We start from the raw sequence: 19,240 nt of genomic DNA, 5'->3' as shown, positions 1-19,240 counted from the left end.
AGCTCAGAGGTCACGTGAGGCCGGAGGCGGGGCCGCCGCGGAGGGGGAGGGGCGCGCGGCTTCCGGCGGCCGTGGGGGGGGTGGGCCGGCTAGCGGAGGGGGCCTGTCCCGGAGGTGGCGGCGGCGCCATCTTGGCGAAGGGGGATCAGGAAGTGCGGACCGCGGCGGCGGCGGAGCCCGGAGCGGAGGCCGGAGGCTCCCGGCCCGCCGGCCCCGGAGCGGAGCGGAGCGGAGGATGCAGCAGCCGCAGCCGCAGGGGCAGCAGCAGCCGGGGCCGGGGCAGCAGCTGGGGGTCCAGGGGGCGGCGCCGGGGGCCGGGGGCGGCCCGGGAGGGGGCCCGGGGCCGGGGCCCTGCCTGAGGCGAGAACTGAAGCTGCTCGAGTCCATCTTCCACCGCGGCCACGAGCGCTTCCGCATTGCCAGCGCCTGCCTGGACGAGCTGAGCTGCGAGTTCCTGCTGGCCGGAGCCGGAGGGGCCGGGGCCGGGGCTGCGCCCGGACCCCATCTCCCCTCACGGGGGTCGGTGCCGGGGGACCCCGTCCGCATCCACTGCAACATCACGGTGAGGACCTTCTCGTTTGCACCGCGCTGGGGGTCCCTTGTCTGGTGCTCGAAATCACACCATACAACCCTCCTGCTCTCGAAGGACCCGGAGGCCGGAGTCCCCTCTTGGGGCTCGGCTCCTTCTCTCCAGACTACACTTGTTTCTGTGGTTCAGCTTGAGGTTCTGTGGTGCAGCCACAGTCTCTACTGTTGACCCCTGAGAGCGAGAGACTCCCAGACATGTGGCCCCTCGACCACCCTCTCCTATGAAACCACCTACACCTCAGGTTTTATGATTCTGGTTCCTTTTGCGTACTCCTCCACAACTTTACCATGTCACTTAGGAATGCCCATTTCTTCTTCCCATCCCCAACTCTAATAAGATTCCTGGTCTCTGCCGGAAGGACCTAACCTGGAACTCGGCCCAGTTCGGTAGTGACCCTTCTTAGCAGTTCTTTTCACTCAGATGTTACCACCTGTGGGTTCCCTGCCCAGGCATCCCTCATGCAACCCATCTTGGTTCCCTGAATTTCACCAAGTGATAGTTAGCTGTTTACTTAGGATTTCCTCTTACTCTGGTGTAACTAACCTTTAACTCTTTTTGCCTCAGCTGGTAGCAACTTTGCCACTCACCTCCCCGTTTCTGGGGTTATGTCTGCTTGTCCTAGGTGGTTGTTGCCTTCTCTGGTGGTGATAGCAATGTGTGTGTCTTGAGCAGTAACAGCGCCATTGCTCCCCAGTGGGCATCATTCCATCCTAACTATACTAGATTAGGAAACACCTTACAAGTGTCCTACCTTATTGTATCTCCTAGTGTCCCTTGAGGAAATTGCTGGGTGTAATTTTGTAACACCTGGTACTCCGTGGTATAGTGTTCACGTTGGTTGATAACACCGACTGTAAAGGTCTTGTCCCTCCTGGAACTAGCTAGAGGGCTAGTGGGCAGTCCCTTTATCCACACTGGAAATGGGAGTGGCCTGGGAAAAGACAGACTTGTGAATTTTGTGGTACTTGAACACTTAAGTACATTTTTCATGGTGTTTTCTATCCCTTTCTGCCACCAAACCAGGTCATGGTTTGGTGAGGTATGGGAGTGGAGTAGTAACAAGACACTTGAGTTTTGATGGGGAATCATCTATCCAAGCTGAGGCTTACCTCACCAAGCTATGACCACCAGGAGTGGCTCAGTCAAGAAAAGATTTTAGCATCTTTGGTACTGTTTTTCCTGCAGCACTGGTTAGAACTATGGCATCGCTAAGATCCCCAGTAGAAGTGGGTAAGGCTTCCTTGGCATGTGTTGAAACATCAAAGATTGGATTTTGCTAAGTGGATTCACTTACGGGTAGGTTTGCTTCCTCCAGCTGCTTCCTTTCAGTTTCCAGAGGCCAACTACTGTCTTTGTCTTTGGGGGTTCTCAGCTGCAGTGCCCACGGCCCCTCTAAAGGAAACTTGGCCTACACTGGCCCCCTTGCCTTGGGCAGAGTGGGGGAGTCTGTTTAGGCTCCTTTGGCATGGTGGCTCAGGAATGCTGGGAATGTCTGTAGCGTAGGCTTCTTTCTCCCAGCCGTTGCCTGCCTGGACTGAGGAGAGGGCAGGTTCCTGAGGGAGTAGTAGGGAGAATGGGTCTTTGAGGGGCTCTGTTTGGGGGCGGGGTTTCTTGCGCATACCCTTTTACTATTAGCTTTGGAGACAGTTTTATTTTAGTTCCTCCTCCCCTGGTGGCTACAGCCTGCATTTTTCTCATCAGTGTGACTTATGAGGTGATCTTCCGTCCCCATGATTCTGGAGTTTGGAAACACTGAAGGACTCTAGCCTGGGTGTGGGAGAACTTGGAGTGTGACAGTCAGGACAGTAGAGCCAGAGCCTCCTTTGCTATCATTAGCCTTCCCTAGCTTTTACTCTGGGAGAAAGTACCTTTGCAGTTTGCTTCTTAGTCCAGGTCCTCCCAGGCTGAGCTGCTGTTTATGAGTGTAGGGCATGGTGGTGGGAAGGAAAAGAACCAGAAGTCTTCAGGGAAGAGGGAAGGCTAAGTAAAAACTGGTTTCTCTGATTCCCCTTGTGATCATTCTCCCTGCTTTCCCCCTCAGGAATCATACCCTGCTGTGCCCCCCATCTGGTCGGTGGAGTCTGATGACCCTAACTTGGCTGCTGTCTTGGAGAGGCTGGTGGACATAAAGAAAGGGAATACTTTGGTGAGGGGGTCAGGAGGGAAGAGTGCATTTGTTCCTGGCGAGGCTTCATCAAAATACCTGTGAGAGGCAGCTAGATCTGAGATTGGGTGGTACCCTGGGTGGAACGTCTTGGGGCAGACTTCTTAGGTGAGTTGCTTAGTGAAGCCAGAGAAGGCAGATCTCTGTAGCAGGTCCAGGGTAGGTCTACTAGGGAAAATCATTCCTATAACCCTGAGGGCCATCCAGTTAGAGAACTAGCCACCATTTTGGGATGTGAGCTGGCAGTCCAGATTGTAGTAAGGAAGATGTATGAGATGTGTCTGTGGTCCCCACCCCAGCTCTTGCAGCATCTGAAGAGGATCATCTCTGACCTGTGTAAACTCTACAACCTCCCTCAGCATCCCGATGTGGAAATGCTGGATCAGCCCTTGCCTGCAGAGCAGGTATGCAGTTGAGGGTTGGGCTCTGGGTCCTGTTGTTCAGTCCTCCCAAAGAGTACTTGATAAACACTTGATAATTGAGATGGAACTACAGTTGCTTCTTCCAACCCCCACTGCTCTCAAGCACACATGTGATTCTCAGACTCTTCTCCAGATGAGGATCTGGCTAAATGGGACACTACTCACTGCTTCTGTCCTATCAGAACTCATCCCAGGGCCAGCATCCCTCAGGTTGAGATGAGGAAGGCCTTTTTACCTTTATCTTAGCAATAGCAGTTGATGGCTCTTGGAAACCCAGGCCCTTTGTTTAGAGCCAGAAACACATGGTCACTCTATAGGAGATCAAATGAAAGAGGGTTCTCGGGAAAGTGAAGCTGAGATCTGCAGAATAGATGAGAAGAACGACTGTTTTTTTTTTTTCTTCTTTGGCATGTGGTAGGAAGAGAATAATTGGCTGGTAGCAAAGTCATCCATCCCTTGGGCTCATGCTTCCGCTTAGTTGTGGCTGGTGGAGAAACTGGCATCTTTATGGGCACAGTGCCCTTCTTCCAGACATTCAGGGCTTGGGGGTAGGTCTGCGGCTGCATGCTAGCAACCCACTGGGCTCTGATCTTTGTCTTTGCCCCATTCTCCACTGTAGTGCACGCAGGAAGAAGTGTCTTCAGAAGATGAAGATGAGGAGATGCCTGAGGTAGGCTTACCACTTGAGATGGCATTGATGGGAAGTGTTTGTCATTAGTATGGGTCATTTGATATAAACAGCTCCAGCTTTGAACTGGGGAAAGAAACGTATCAATAGAATAAAGACTGGCATGAAGTAAAGGAGATTGCCATCTGTTATCCAATCTATGAAAGCACTTAGGTGCAAATCTGTTAAAACAAGTCAATACTGGACAAACTTAATCTCAAATGGCTTCAGGAGTCTTAACAGACCCTAGTTGACACCGATTGTCTTATTTGGGGATTTTCACTTATTCTCATAAAAATAGGATTATGATACATATTAGGTGGTTGTTTCAGATAATAAACAGTATCGTATAATGTACCTGATAGAATCTTTTAAAATATAGATGTTATATTTTTCTCATTTTTATGTGCATGGGTGTTTGCCCTCCATGAATGTCTGACTATATACCTGCAGTGCCTGTGGAGGCCAGAAAAAAGCATCAGATCTTCTGGGACTGGAATTTCAGATGGTTGTAAGCCACCATGTGTGGGCTGGCAACAGTTTTCTAGAAGAGCAGCCAGTGCACTTAACTGCCGAGCCATCTTTCTAGCTCTTGTTTATTTTTTGAGACAGGGTCTTGTGTAAGCTAGGCTGGCCTCAAACTCACTTGTATAGTCGAGGATGGCTTGAATTGACCCTCCAAAGTACTAGAACTACAGACACGTGCCACCATGTCTAGATGTAGGTGCTTCTATAGAATATAAATAGAAATGTATTTATAAATAGCCTCACAGCCAGATAGAACTTACCTTATTTCTGTGAAATCTGCTTTGACTGGGTGTAAGGATTAATTCACTAGACCTCAGCTTTTCTATAAAATGGAAGGTAATGATAGAAAGTGTTATAAAGGAATAAAGTAAGGTAGTTTGTGTTGATCCCAGTACAGAACTTGACAAGATGTCCTGTTGTTGCACAGTAGTTCTGATCATGTTTTTTAGCATTGGACCCAGACTCTATGACCTTGTACTGATCTTCAGACCCACCCACAGTTGGCTGACCCGCCACGAAACTGTCCTTCCTAGCAGTGTTCAACCCTGTTTACCACGTCCCTAGTATCTGACTGTGGAGTTGAAGCTGCCTCTGTGTGGCCTCTGCTTGGTGAGCCACTTGTTTACTCAGCTGGGTGAATAAGGAGCTAAATATGTTGTCGAGTTTCACCATCTACTTTGGACCACCTCATTTCCATCTTGGCAATGAGTACTTCTGGGGACCCAAGTCAGATCCTGCTCTTGTAGGGAGAGAGGAAAAACTTAACGATCTAATTTTCTCTTAACATTTATTTGGGTTTTTTGGTTTTGGTTTTGGTTTTTTGAGACATTGCATTGGAGGCTGTCCTGGAAGTTGCTCTGTAGACCAGGCTGGTCTCGAACTCACAGAGATCCGCCTGCCTCTGCCTCCTGAGTGTTGGGATTAAAGGCGGATGCCACCAACACCAAGCTCTCTTCACGTTTTTAAGATGTGTTGTATGTGTGTTGGAACTCAGGACAACTTGAAGGAGTGAGTTCTATCTACTGAGGTTCCAGGGATTGAACATGCGTTGCCAGGCTTAATAGCAAGCACCTGAACCCACTGAGCAACCTAGCTGGCTCCTAGTTTGCTCTGTTAGGCCTAGGCTTTTTCATCACTGTAGGACAAAGTCATTCATCTATAGAAATTGAGAAGTGTCTGTTGCCAAGGGAATTTTGGGGACATTGAAGCAGGATTTTTCCTAGGGAACAGAAGACCGTCCCTTTCTCAATCCTCTTTGTAGCTCTGCTGCTCTGGTTTGAGAATAGAGAAAGAGAAGAAAATTGCTTTGGGAGGCCAGATGTATTGACACATACCTGTAATCCAGTACTCAGGAGGCTGAAGCAGGATGATCCCTGCAAATTTGAAGCTAGCCTGATCTACATAGTGAGTTCCAGGTCAGGGAAGGTTGCATAGCAAGACCCTATCTCAAAATAAAAGCCCTGTGCACACCTGTATCCTTAACATAGGGGTTATCCTCGATATATAATGAGTTTGAGGACAATCTGGACTATTTGAAACTCAGTCTCAAAAAACTAGACCCTATGTGCCTTGGCCTTGAGACTATGGAGGAAATGAGGCTAAGCTGTTTTCAAGAATGCCACGGAGGCTTGAGGCTCTGGGACAAGTGGGACTATACAGAAAGAATAGTCTATCCACTCCCTTTGTGGTGTTGTTCCTCTGCACTCCCATACCCACCTCAGGATACAGAAGACCTAGATCACTATGAAATGAAAGAGGAAGAGCCAGCAGAGGGCAAGAAATCTGAAGACGATGGCATCGGAAAAGAAAACCTGGCCATCCTAGAGAAAATTAAAAAGAACCAGAGGCAAGATTACTTAAATGTACGTGCCTTGTAGAGAGGCAAGGCAAAGGGTTGGTGGGTGCTGGCTGGGAGCGGCAGGCCACTGCCCATCAGTATGGAAAGCTGCCTCCTTCGTTGGATCTCTCTGATCCTTCCCCTAGGCCAGACTGCCTTAAGGTTTGCCCACCAGATCAAGGAGTAATTGTGTGTTCTCTCCTGTCCAGGGTGCAGTGTCTGGCTCGGTGCAGGCCACTGACCGGCTGATGAAGGAGCTCAGGGATATATACCGATCACAGAGTTTCAAAGGCGGTGAGTTTGTCCAGGGGCTACACAGGAGTTCCTCAAAACAGACATGGTATGGGCCACAAGATGGTTTGGTGGATAAAACCACTTGCCATCAAGTTTCAGGACCTGAGTTCAGTCTCCAATACCCACATGACAGAGAGAGCCTCTACTTGCATGGGTGGTACATGCACACACACATGAAGTAAGCAAATTAATGTAGTTGTTTGTTTGTTTGTTTGTTTTTTTAAAGGATGCACTATGGTGCTGGGAAGGAGCCCTGAGACTTTCTAGATCACACAGATGCCCATAAACTTTTCAGACAGGGATTGGAGCTCCTCAAGGCATGACGAGTTCGTGCATATCCAGACAAACCTGGACCCTTTGAGCTTTTTTTTTCCCTTCAAGACAGGGTTTCTCTATGTAACTCTGGCTGTTCTGGAACTCACTCTGTACACTACACTGGCCTTGAACTCAGAGAAATACATCTGCCTCTACCTCCTGAGTGCTGACTTTAAAGGCGTGTGTGCCACCATGGCTCAAGTTGGGTCTTTTTCTTACAAAGAGTGAGGGGTCCACCTGTTGATCCAAATCATCTTACTGATGCCTCCTTTCCTTCCAGGAAACTATGCAGTCGAACTCGTGAATGACAGTCTCTATGACTGGAATGTCAAACTCCTCAAGTGAGTGGCAACGGTGGGATGAGAAAGCCAAATGGGTGGAGTGACTGGTGGTCCTCAGGGGGAGTCATGTCCCATGCAGTGTGTTGGTGACAGGGTCCCAGGAGCAGGTGTAGGCAGTGGAGCCCGGGGAAGCTGCTCAGTCAGGACCCATCAGTCTAAGCCCAGGCTCGTTGCTTTGTAGAGTTGACCAGGACAGCGCTTTGCACAACGATCTCCAGATCCTGAAGGAGAAGGAAGGAGCAGACTTCATCCTACTTAACTTCTCCTTTAAAGTAAGATGGCCTGTTCTCAGCCCCCTCCCTGACTGAGCTTTCCCTGCCTGCCTTGAATCTTACGAGAATGCAGGCCTTTCTTCCCTGACTGCTGTCTGCCTCTCTCTCTCTCTCTCTCTCTCTCTCTCTCAGGATAACTTCCCCTTTGACCCACCGTTCGTCAGGGTTGTGTCTCCAGTCCTCTCTGGAGGGTAAGTGGCTGGGCAGAGGGAATAGGCTATTTCTGATACAGCAGGTGAGGAAGGGACTGGACCTCTGGCCAGGCACAGCTGACTAACCCTTCTTCTGTAGGTATGTTCTGGGTGGAGGTGCCATCTGCATGGAACTTCTCACCAAGCAAGTGAGTGAGCCTGTTTCACTCTTGGCCATTGGCCTGGGTGGGGCTGGCTGAGTTTTAACCATTGGGGTGGAGGAAAAGATCATAGCCATAATATGGCCCTTTCATTGTACTAGGCATAACCTGTACCAGCATCCTAAGTAGACAGGTGGTGACCGTACTGGGAGTAAAGGGACCTTTCTGTGAAGGCAGCCTCTTGCCTGGAAAGGTGCTGAAGGTATCTCGGGAAGCTGTGTCCTGACTCCTGCTTTGTCCCTGCTGTGCCCCAGGGCTGGAGCAGTGCCTATTCCATAGAGTCCGTGATCATGCAGATCAGCGCCACGTTGGTGAAGGGAAAGGCACGGGTGCAGTTTGGAGCCAACAAAGTAAGGGCCCCGGGGACTAGGAGCCAAGCAGAGCTAAAGCTGCCTTTGAGGGACAGAGGACAAGGCCTCTGAGGTGGAGGGAAGGCATCCTCAGATGTTGGGGTGGGCACAGGTCTGGAAAGGGAAGCTGTGCAGTGTGGTATGTCCTCAAGGCCTTCCCAGGCAGAGGTGCTTGGTGCTGGAAGCTGGGATTCTTGAATCCCTGGGTAACGTCCTGCAAGTGAGGGGCAGTATGCTGCAGCTGGCCATGACCTGACCTGGCGACTTTCTCTCCCCAGTCTCAGTACAGCCTAACAAGAGCACAGCAGTCCTACAAGTCTTTGGTGCAGATCCACGAAAAAAACGGTGAGGCTGGAGCCCGGCCCCAGAAGAGCCAGCCCTGTACAGGCCTCTGGCCCCACGCCAGCCAAGTGCAAGAACCTTTGGTTTCTGAGCCTTACTGTCCATTGATCAGCATCTGCCCAGTTCTCTAGAAGTCTGGAGGTGGTTAACCTCACTCTTCTCCCCAAGAAGTGCCAGGGGTGGGGTCAAAGGTAGACTGGGTACTATCATCCAATTTCTGTTACTTCTGGGTGGGCTCACCAGTCTCCCTCCTTTATAATAACCTCCAGGTGAGTATCCTCAGCTTCCTTATGCCTGTGTCCCTATGCTGGATTAGACATCCTTCCTAGGATCTGCTTTCCTGGAACAGTGGAGGGTCCTCAGGGATTGGGGTGGGCAATTGGGGTGGCCTGGGCCTGCCCCTCACCATGCTGGTTTGTGTTTTTTGTGCAGGCTGGTACACACCCCCAAAGGAGGATGGCTAACCCTGGAGTATCATCCCCTTCCTCCTCCCCCAGGCACCACTGGACCAATTACCTTTGAATGCTGTATTTGGATCTCACGCTGCCTCTGGTTCCCTCCCTCATTTTTCCTGGACGTGATAGCTCTGCCTATTGCAGGACAATGATGGCTATTCTAAACGCTAAGGAAAAACAACAACAAACAACACACACTGAACTGTTTCAAGTACTCAAGACTGACTACAGACCAACCACCTTGCTGGAACCCTTGCTAGCAGGCATTCTTATAAAGAAACTCTCAAGCCTCCTTATATTGCTGGAAACTCAGCTGTGCTCCAGACTAGAGCCTCCTTACCTATGCTATGGGTTTTTAATTTATTTTCTCTTATTTCATGTACACTGCTTTTTTTGGTTACAGTGTATGATGGATGTGTATGAAAAAAAAATGTATCTTTGGGAAAACAATTACAGTTTGTTAATTTGAAGATGCTGGTCTTGACTCATCTTTATTTTTATTCCCACATCCCCTGACTGCTGGGTGGTGGGGAGGGGTGCCAGGCCCACCATGCTTTGGTAGCGAGGAGAAGCTACAGAGAGGCTGCATTTTGCTGCTAGCACAAGAGAAATGCCAAGCTGAAGCACTTGCCTGATGTGACCCTAGGTTGCTCCTGAAGGCCTCTTGGAACATTCCTTGGAACAGTCTGGCCTGCTGAACTACAGTGCAGAGGCCCAGAAACAACCTGATTGATAACGGCTTCTTTGTATTAATCTCCATTTTGAAATGTCCAAGAAAAAGATGAGACTTGAGTAGCCGCTTCATAAACTCCTTTTGAGTGGGGTGGGGCCCAGGCTCCAGGATGCATGAGGTTTTCTCTAATCCCAGCAACCCGCTGAGTGGCTGTACACCTTGGTTCCCAGCCTTCCCATCCTCTGCTCACCTTTCATCTGCTTCATTAGGTGATCTAAGAAAAGACATGAACTTTGGATTCTTTCTAGCCATTTCCCAAGTTGCTGTCCTACTGTAACCAGCAATGTGGCTGTGTTGTGTGGTGGGTCCTCAGCTCAGCCCCAGGAACTGCACGAAGGAGAGAAGTTTGCAGAGCCAGAAATCAGCACTGCACACCCTGTTGGATGGACCTGCTGTTGTGAGACTGCTCTCCACATGGCACACAACGCCTGCATCTCCCTGTCAGTGAGCTTGTTGTGAGACCACCTGCCAGCTGATGTGACAGAGTCGAGGGACAGCTAAGCAAGGTCCCAGGGTTTAGAAAACCCAGCTCTGGTATGGGCATTTTAATTTGGCCATCCTCCCTGCTCCTCCTTTCTTTTAGGGATTTGAATGTCTTGCTGCTTAGGTGGATGGAGAGTTCACCAGTCCTACTTGATGCTGCTCTAATTCTGCCTACACCCACCAGATTAGGGGTGCTAATACACAGTGAGGCTGAGACACGAGAGGATACAAGGGGAAATGTCATTCCATGGAACTGAAATCTATCTCATAGCCTGTGTGGCTTCCTTCTGAACTTAAAGCCAGCCCTGGCTGACATGTAGATTGTGTTTTTAGTAATGTGTACTGTGAGCTGTCCTCTGTATAATGTATTTTGTAATGTATTTTTCTCATCTACCAAAGGATGAATCAAATAAAGTTATTTAAATAGTTTGGCTCTAATAAACTTATTAAAACATAACGGGTTCATATCCACTTGACATGAAGGAAAATGTCAGGTTCTGTGAACTGTGACACTAACTCCTGACAATCTTCCATTTTTCTTCTCAAACCTTTTATGATAAAATCTTAAGTTTAAGCTTCTCGTAAAGTTATGCTTAATTTAAAAATGAGGCCGTGTCTCCATGCAGCAGTTTAAGGGGCAGGACAGGGCAGCAAGCAGTAACTAGAACGTATCACTCGCCCCAGACATGTAAGACACGACAACCTTTATTTGCTAGGGTGATGGCTCACTATTGTACCTGATACTACATGCAACACCAAGAAACTTAGACAGGGGCTCTTCCAACCACCAAGAGTCTGCCCTGGCTTACAAAGAGAGGAAAGTGTGATTGGCTGCTTTTTGTTGTTGTTGTTCAAATGTTTATGCCAGTTTAGTAGACTAAAGACACATGACAAGACTCCACCCTTTGGAAAGGTAAAATGGAAAAGCAACTCAATGTTGAGGCCCCAAGAATGGATGGCACTCAGGGCAGTGCATGCAGACAGAAATAGCTGCATGTTCCCAGCGTGCTCCATTAAACTTCAAACTTCAGGATGTGTGGCTAGAAGGAAAGTTGGCGAGATGGCAGGGTGTCCACCATCTAGTCCCCCAACTCCTTCCTCCCTATGTTCAGCTTGTTTAAGATTTCAGGGAGACCCACAGAATTTTGGCAAAGGGACAGTCACCTCTGAGAAGCACCAGTGATTTTTCTTCCCTGGGGATTTAATGGACACCTGGTGTGAATTCAAAATCTCTGCAAAACAAAACACCACAAAACTTAGGGCAGGTGGTGGCAGAGGAGGGAAGCAGAAGGCGGAGGCCACAGGGAGTGGGCTCTGGCAGCAGACCAGCTCCCCAACAAGTCTCGGCTAGTGTCTGCTAACTCCCAGCTCCTGGATGAAGATCATGAAAGCTGAAGCAGTCAGAAGCAGGGGGATGGGCAAGGTAGCAGCTTGTATAAAGAAGCAGCCCTGTCATTGCTGTTCAAACAATTACAGCGTCCTGGGTTATGTTCTCTAGTGGGACATTCTGTGGGAATAAAAGGATGTTTTTACCATGGTAAGAGAGCATGGTACCAGCCAAAAATTCACCTTTCTTGAAGAGGTTTCTCCAGAATTCAGCTCTGTCTTCCCTCCCACCACGGCCTCCAAACTCCGGGGCTGTTGGTATGAGTGAGACCAGTTCTGATTAGGGCACCTCCCCCAGGTGTCATTTCGCGCTATGCAATACCAGGAAGGTCCTTTCACTTACAGGAAGGCCGCCTTTCCTTACCCACAGAAGGAAGAAAGTCATCCCCTGGGGTGGCTTTCTCAGAGTCTACTGAAGTAGTACACACCTGGGCTGGCACTCTCTCTCCCAGCAGAGGTTCTTTGGCCTAGGCTCCCCTCTGGGCCACCTTCCAATATCCAGAACCAGAGACTGCTCTTCCTCCCCAGACATGGCAGCAGGCCCCTTTTCATGCAATGACCCATGATGCCCTCTGGGTGGAGCTCCCTGACCACTGGGCACAAGGCCGCTGACCTCCCCGGTAGCCTGAGCCCGACACTTCAGGAGGCACTTTAATGGGCTGTGTGTGTCTACCTTGACTTTTTCCAGTTCTCTAAAGCAATAGTTCACCCTCTCCCTCAATCTTGAGGGCGGGCAAGGAAAGAAGGGTCGTCTGTGTTTCTAGAATATGGAAACTGATGTCTCAGCCCCTGGGTCTAAAGAAACAACAGAAGATGCCCCACCACCACCACGTCCAGTGCTTAAACTCTATACTGGTTTCCAAACTTTCATTTTCTTCTACAGCAGAATCTGTCCCCAAAGAAACTGCAAACAAAACCGGAAGCCTGAAATAGCTGTCATCTTAGGGACTGTGGTGAAAGCAGGGGTAGAAAGTCTCCCTTACCAACTAAGAACTCAACAGCTGCTGCTGCTCCTCAGGGATACTGAGGCTCCAGAAACAGCGGTGGAAAGCCCTAACTCAAAGGGCACTCTACTGGCACGGCTGCTTCTAAGGAGAGGAGAGGGCAGAGCCAGAGGCTGAAGGAAACCTACATGGCCAGTTCCCTAGAGGTTCCAGATGTAGGCACTTCCTGTCCCTGACCCTCAGGAGAGGGTGGGAGACAACATGAAAGGCTGAGACAGAGGTGTGGTGGTCCAGAAGTCAGTCAGTCTTTGTCTAGACTGTGCAGGGACTGCACAGGGTTGGTGGTCAACCGCCCAGCAGCCTGCTTTAGCTAACCCAGCACTTGACTTACAGGAAGGAAAGAGAGGCAGGTCATGCCACCTGGTCTTATGCACACAGCTCTCTGCCATGGGACAGAACTCTAAGAAACATGGCACTGCTATTCCCTATATCAACCCTCAGCCATGTGCATCACTGAGGTACACATGGGTTGGTGGCCCTCTTGGCTCTGGTGCCTTCTTCCTGGGGTGAACGTGGTAATGGGGCCCAGTCTGTGGTGGAGGCCCAGAACCACCATGTGATTCCCCGCTTTGAATCTTGTCTTCCCCCAAGGGAGCTTTAGGTTCTCTTGGGGATGGTTAAGAGGGCTACTGGAGCAATGCATCTGCAGACACAGGTCTGGTCCATTGCATTCACCTTACCTGCAGACGCTCTGCTGGTACACGCATTTTCTCTTCTATTCGGAGGACCTGAAACCCTTCCTGGGTGGCTTAGCCCTACAGCTTGGGGCTTCTGCCTGGCAGAGCTCCATCTGGGCATCTATAGTATTACTTGGAATGGGTGTGATCCCCCCCACACACACACAAATATGAGAGCAATGTGGGCTCAGGAGAGGCTAGTAAAAGAGTCATCCCTTTCTTTCTTTCCTTGCTTCTTTAGACTCCACAGAGGCCCTGGATTCGAGTTAGCCAGGAGAATTGGAGAGGTGAGTGATGGGGCAAAGGAGGTAAGTGGCTGTGGGATCAGCTGCCACAGGCAGAGGAGGTTGTGCCAAGACCAAGGTTCTATGTATGGTGACCTGGAATCCAGAGAAGGGTCTGCCCCAGGCTCTATCTTCATCCTGCCCGGTGTTATTTCTACCCCACACTCTGGGTAGAATGAAGCCTGCCATCACCATTAGCCTTGGTGAGCCTTCTACCCGTGTTCCTGTGTTCTCTCATCCCATGTGAATTTCAAAGGCTGCCTGTTTTCTCATTTGGGGGCGAGGCAGGCAGTGGACCCCCTGGGAAGGAACCTTGTGCAGGGTAGAAAGAGGTCAGAACTGCCCGAGAGGAGTGCAGCCCTTCCCAAATGGCCTCAGCCTGCAGCAAGGTTGCCTCCAGGCGGCTGAGAAGATGCAGCCTTGCACTTCCCAGCCCCAACATCCTCGTGTGGGTTAGGAAAGGGCCCCAACAGAAGGAAAAGGGAAAGGGGACATTTCTAAGCTCTCAAAGGGAAATGAAGCTAAAAAGGAGGCTGCTGGGGAAGCCGTGGCCTGCGTGGGCTGAGAGAAGTAGAGGAGCTACGTGGACGTGCTAAGGCTCTCTCACCTTGGTCTGGCCAATCTCCAAAGCCTGGGGAGAAAGAGAAGAGGTGTCATCCGGGTGTGGCAGTGGCTGCACTACTGCTACCGGTTTACATGTTGGATCATCCTGTGGTTTAGAGGCAGCAGCAATTGCTTCCTCTCACAGTCCCGAACAGCCCAAAGTGATGCACAGAAAGAGAAAAGGAGGGCCAGGGAGGCTGCTGCAGGTGTGTGTCCTCACAAGCCCTCTACAGACAAAGCAGGGCTTAGCCAGGGATGTCAGACCTGGACGCTCCCTGCTGGTGCTTCTCAGAAGACAGTGAGAGGTAGAAGTAGGAATAACTCTGAGTTTGAACAGAAAGTCCTGGATGCTAGCCACTGCCTGCGGCCCTGCACACACACCCAGCTTAAGCTGGTCTCCCCACTTTTTCACCAGGGAAATTGCAGGCCTGGTTAAACCCAAAGATACGCACATGTATTCGTGTATACACACACACTCCAGTGGCCCCCTATCTCCAACTGAGACTGTGCCTGGACGTCAATGTAATCAATGTTCCTGAAGTAACTCACTGTTAGCTAGGCATGGTAGCACATGCCGGCACTGATGGGAGGCTGAAGCAGGGAGATTGCAATGAATTCAAAGCTAGCCTGAGCTATATAGAGTGAGTTTGTGGCTAGAAGTTAAGGGTCAGAAAGAAAACCCTAAGACACCTGACGACCCTGAGTTTGATACCTGGAACTCATGGAGAGAACTGATTCCCCCCAAGTTGTCTGCCCTCTGACTTCCATATATTCAGGGTATCTGATACTCGGCTTCCAAGGGGGTCCCAACCCACAGGCTGAGAACCACAGTTCCAGAGTGTGATTAAGGCAGAGATCCAGCTTTGGGAGTCCAGGTGCATTGTTGGCCCCCAAACTGTGGGACTGGGGACAGGCTTGGAAAGCAGGTGATGAGGAAATGTGCCAGGGGTGTGTCTAAAAAGAGGGGTGGAGCAGGTGTGGGGGTGCATGCCTTTAGTCCAGCACCCAGGAGGCAGAAGTGGCAGGTAGATCTCCGTGGGCTGAGGTTTGAGGTCGACCTGGTCTACGTAGGAGCTCCAGGCCATTCAGAGCTATAGAGAGAGAATTTGTCTCAAATAAACAAGCAAATGGGGGGCATGGATGGGACCTGGGTAGTAAATTCAGATCAGAGACTTGGCTGTGGGACTGTGAGGGTCACTGCTGCTCCTGTTCGGAGGGAACAGGAGAACAGTGGAGAGAACAGGAGAACACTTTCCTCTGGAGCAGAGAAGGGCTGTAGTAGAGGTTGAAGAGGGATCAAATCAGGTCTTTCCAGACACAGATAAGAACCAAGCCATGTTTGTTTCCCAGTGGGAAAGGTCCCCACAAGAGAGATGGGGAAAAGGGGGGCAGCCTAAAGGGGTGAGGTGAAGAGGGGAGTCTGGCTGAGCAGGGCGGGCAGTGTGAATGGTAGGAAGCCAGGATGAAGAGGAGAGAGGGAAAGGTTCTAAAGGAGAAGGTGTGACGTGCATTTGGGGAAAGAAAACGAAGGGCTGGCGGGCTCCACGGAATATTAAGATTTGGCTTGTTTCTTATTTTATTTTTGCATTTATTTGCAGGTCAGTGTGGTATGCGTGTGGGTGTATGTGGCGGTCAGAGGGCAACATGTGGGAGTTTGTTCTCTCTTTCCACTACATGGACCAAACTTCTTAGGTGCGGCACCATTGCCTATAATACTGGTGGGTATCCTGAGACCTCAAAGGAGACCTCAAAGCCTGCCCCCACACTGGCATACTTCCTCCAACAAAGCCACACCTCCCAATAGCACCACTCCCTATGAGATGGGGTGGGGCTAATTAAATCAAACTACCACATCAGCCTTGGTGGCAGGTGTCTTTTACCAACAGAATCATCTCCTATGCTTAAGTCTCTAAGCCTGAGTTTTCTTCTCCCTTCCCCTTTTCACTTATTTTGAGACAGGATCTCACAAGTTGTTAGGCTAGCCTTGAATTCAAGGTGATCCTCTTGCATCTGCCTCCTGAGTAACGGGATTTCAGGTATGTGTTATGGCACTCTGCAAACCTTACTTTTCCTCTGTAACATGAATGGTACTTGCTGTGATGTGGGGGTTTAGTAGAGCTGTCACAGTGGACCATGGCGTTCAATGGGCGCTTTAAAAATAGAAGCAGCCAGGCTGTGGTGGCGCACGCCTTTAATCCCAGCACTCGGGAGGCAGAGGCAGGCGGATCTCTGTGAGTTCGAGGCCAGCCTGGTCTACAAGAGCTAGTTCCAGGACAGCCTCCAAAGCCACAGAGAAACCCCACCTCTAAAAATAAATAAATAAACAAATAGAAGCAGCATGGCTGTCCACAATGTGGGTCTAGAGTCCATCTGGGCTTGAATCCTGGCCCCAGTCACCTAACTGATTGGCTTTGGGTGCCACTAGCTGTGAGCATCTATCTAGTACTTACCATGGCCATCAGATGTGTCCCACAGTGAAGCCATGAGCAAGAGCATCAGTGAGAGGAACTGCTGTGTCCAAACAGCTATTTGACACCACATTCTGCCTTGCCTGCTCCCCCATGCCAGAGCAGGGCCTGTCCTAAAGGTTGCCTCTTCTAGCCAAGCACATACAGTCCTTTCTATTTAAAATTCCCTAAGGTGGTTCTAAACAGTGACCCTAAGAACCAGTGTTCAGACAGATCATGAGTTTTGAATGTTTTACACTGAATTATTGTGTGTGTGGTGGGAACATGCATATGTAGGTCACAGGAGAACTTGCAGGACTCAGTTCTCTCCTTCCACCATGTGGGTCTCAAGACGCTGAACTCCTGACCCTTCTGCTCTGCTGGGCTTGCAGGTGTGCATCACCACACCTGGCTTTTGATCCATTTATCTTGCTCGGTTTTCCACTTCTTTTCCTGCCAACATCAACCTTGGATCCTCAGATATTGCCCTTGGTCCTGGACGGCTGGCTTCACATGGAGGCACTGGGACTTCCCTTGATGAACTTGATGAGTTTGAGCTGGCTCTTCCCTGTTTTTATTTTTTATTTTTTTTATTTTTTTTTCAAGACGGGGAGTTTCTCTGTGTAGCTCTGGCTATCCTGGAACTCACTCTGTAGACCAGGCTGGCCTCCAACTCATAGAGATCCGCCTCTCTCTGCCTCCCCAGTTTGGGATTAAAGGTGTGGGTCACCACCACCTGCTCTCCCCTGCTTTTCTAGCTTACAGATGCATCTTACGGGACCACTGTCATTTCTACCTTTCTATGAACGAGTCAGGGGACATAGACTCCTTTTAGATGTACACTTCTGAAAAAGGCTTTATTCTGCCTCCGTTGAGACCACCCTATCCCACATCTTTGGATACGCATCCACTTTTGAAGCTTTGCCCGCATCTCTGTGGCGTCTTGGAACTCATGATCCTCCTGTCTCACTTCCCCAAGTGCTGGATCGCAAGCATGCACCATGTCTGCTTGACAAAGTGCGGGGAAATCCTTTCTTTTGACTTTTCACAACCATTTAAAAATGCATGCTCCATTTTAAGAACCTCCATCCTGGGGTGGGATTGGCATGGTCCTTCCTATTCTACGAGCTAAGTGAAGTGAAACCTGGCTGTTGCATATAAAGTGTTTCTAAGATGATTCAGAAGTGGTGAGAAGACGGCAGGCTGACGCCCAATGTACATGGTGAAGGGTTCTCTGGGATTTCTTTGTGGTGTGTATATTCCAGACTCAGAGCCAGAGAGACTGGTAACCTAGGAATTCCAGCAGACATAGGCAAACCCGCCCCCACTAAACCTATGTCCTCCAGGCAAAGGACCAGAATGCAGCCTAGCAAGACAGAAAGCCTTCAAAGGACAACTTCTGTTCTGACTGAAGTGAATCCTCTACACACACACACACACACACACACACACACACACCAACTAAAGCAGAGCAGATAGCTCAGGCTCCCAGGTAAGTCACCTCAGTACCCTCCCCTGAAGGAATCTCAGAAGATAGAGCAGGTGGCCTGCTTCATCCTCCAGGAAGTAAAGCAGTCGCTCACTCCGTGCCCAGCCTGGACAGCAGTGGAGACCCTTAGAACATCCGTGCTTGTCTAAGTGGAAAGCATTAGCCAGCGCCCACAGGAGCTGCTGTCACCTTAAGAAACTGGATTTGTTTTTTCACCTTCTTCCCCTGCCACAGCAGTGTCAAAGAAGGCAGGAAGCACAGAGCCAGTCACAGGACTGGAGGGATGGCTCAGGTGTCAAGGGCACTGGCTGTTCTTGCAGAGGACCTGGGTTCAGCTCCTGGCACTCACACATGGCAGCTCACAGCTGTTCCTAACTCCAGTTCCAGGGGATCTGACACCCTCTTCTGGCCTCTGCAGGAGCTAAGAATACAAGCGATGTACAGACATACATGCAGCCCAATCACCCACATGCATAAAATAAACAAACTAACTAATAAAGATTTCAATTCAAATCCAGTCACATAATTAAAAAAAAAAGAACAACAACAACAACATATCCAGGTTTCCAGTGAAACTCATTAGACCCAGAACCCAGAAAATTTCAAACAGAATAAAAAAGATAGTCAAGCTCTGCCAAGAGCATGATGTCACACTACCTGACAAACATTTTTCAGCAGACATGAGAGAATGCCTAAGTGTGAACTGCAAGCATCCTTAAAGCAAATGAGAAAAGGAGCTCTCACTAGACGCATAGAGAGCTGCAGATTTCAAATATCTTTAGATAGACACTTTAAAATAGAAAAAAAATACAGTAACAAAAATCTCAGCAGATACACTCAACCATGGGACGAGGGAAGACAGAAGAGTAGAAACTAGAAAGTAGAATAATAGGAGTTATACGAGAGAGAGAAGGAGAAAGAGAGGGAGAGAGGGAGAGAGAGAACAGGCTGACTGAAAATCTTCAATTCACAAAGGTGGCTCAGTGGTTCACAGCACTGGATGTTCTTGCAGACAACCTGGGTTCAGTTCCCAGCACCCTCACTGTGGCTCACACTGTCTGTAACTCCAGTTCCAGGGGTTCCAATGCCCTCTTCTCTACTCCACAGGCATCAGGCATGCTGTGGCGTACACACATACATGCAGGGAAAACACTCATACACATAAAATAAAATAAGGAAACCATTAAAAATTTTATCTATATACAC

General features: G+C 49.7%; 1 protein-coding gene across 3 annotated transcripts; it reads left to right on the top strand.

Annotated features, from left to right (window-relative positions):
- The first annotated feature begins 104 nt into the window (after nucleotides 1-104).
- On the top strand, nucleotides 105-9,398 carry Ube2q1 (ubiquitin conjugating enzyme E2 Q1). 3 transcript variants are annotated; one of them, XM_027393270.2, is made up of 14 exons: nucleotides 425-562; nucleotides 1,775-1,885; nucleotides 2,631-2,735; nucleotides 3,053-3,157; nucleotides 3,795-3,845; nucleotides 6,092-6,232; nucleotides 6,417-6,501; nucleotides 7,097-7,157; nucleotides 7,339-7,429; nucleotides 7,562-7,620; nucleotides 7,721-7,769; nucleotides 8,036-8,131; nucleotides 8,410-8,476; nucleotides 8,906-9,398. In XM_027393270.2, the coding sequence occupies exons 4-14, from the start codon at nucleotides 3,128-3,130 to the stop codon at nucleotides 8,935-8,937; spliced, it is 762 nt and encodes a 253-aa protein (XP_027249071.1). In that variant the 5' UTR covers nucleotides 425-562; nucleotides 1,775-1,885; nucleotides 2,631-2,735; nucleotides 3,053-3,127; the 3' UTR covers nucleotides 8,938-9,398. The 3 variants fall into 3 exon arrangements, with proteins under 3 accessions (XP_035307389.1, XP_027249070.1, XP_027249071.1); XM_027393269.2 differs by lacking the exon at nucleotides 1,775-1,885 and having other exon boundaries at nucleotides 109-562; XM_035451498.1 differs by lacking the exons at nucleotides 1,775-1,885; nucleotides 8,036-8,131; nucleotides 8,410-8,476; nucleotides 8,906-9,398 and adding an exon at nucleotides 7,883-8,010 and having other exon boundaries at nucleotides 105-562.
- Nucleotides 9,399-19,240: the final 9,842 nt, after the last annotated feature.

Source organism: Cricetulus griseus, assembly GCF_003668045.3.
Source record: "Cricetulus griseus strain 17A/GY chromosome 1 unlocalized genomic scaffold, alternate assembly CriGri-PICRH-1.0 chr1_0, whole genome shotgun sequence".
Classification (NCBI taxonomy): Eukaryota; Metazoa; Chordata; class Mammalia; order Rodentia; family Cricetidae; genus Cricetulus; species Cricetulus griseus.
Note: the sequence above shows the minus strand (reverse complement) of the source record. Positions and strands in the feature narration are given on the sequence as shown.

Excerpts from the sequence above, each read along its gene's own strand:
- Ube2q1 (XM_027393269.2), top strand. The coding sequence starts at position 236 with ATGCAGCAGCCGCAGCCGCAGGGGCAGCAGCAGCCGGGGCCGGGGCAG. Across the intron at positions 7,621-7,720 it reads TCTCCAGTCCTCTCTGGAGG|GTATGTTCTGGGTGGAGGTG; the intron begins GTAAGTGGCTGG and ends CTTCTTCTGTAG. Across the intron at positions 8,477-8,905 it reads GCAGATCCACGAAAAAAACG|GCTGGTACACACCCCCAAAG; the intron begins GTGAGGCTGGAG and ends TTTTTTGTGCAG.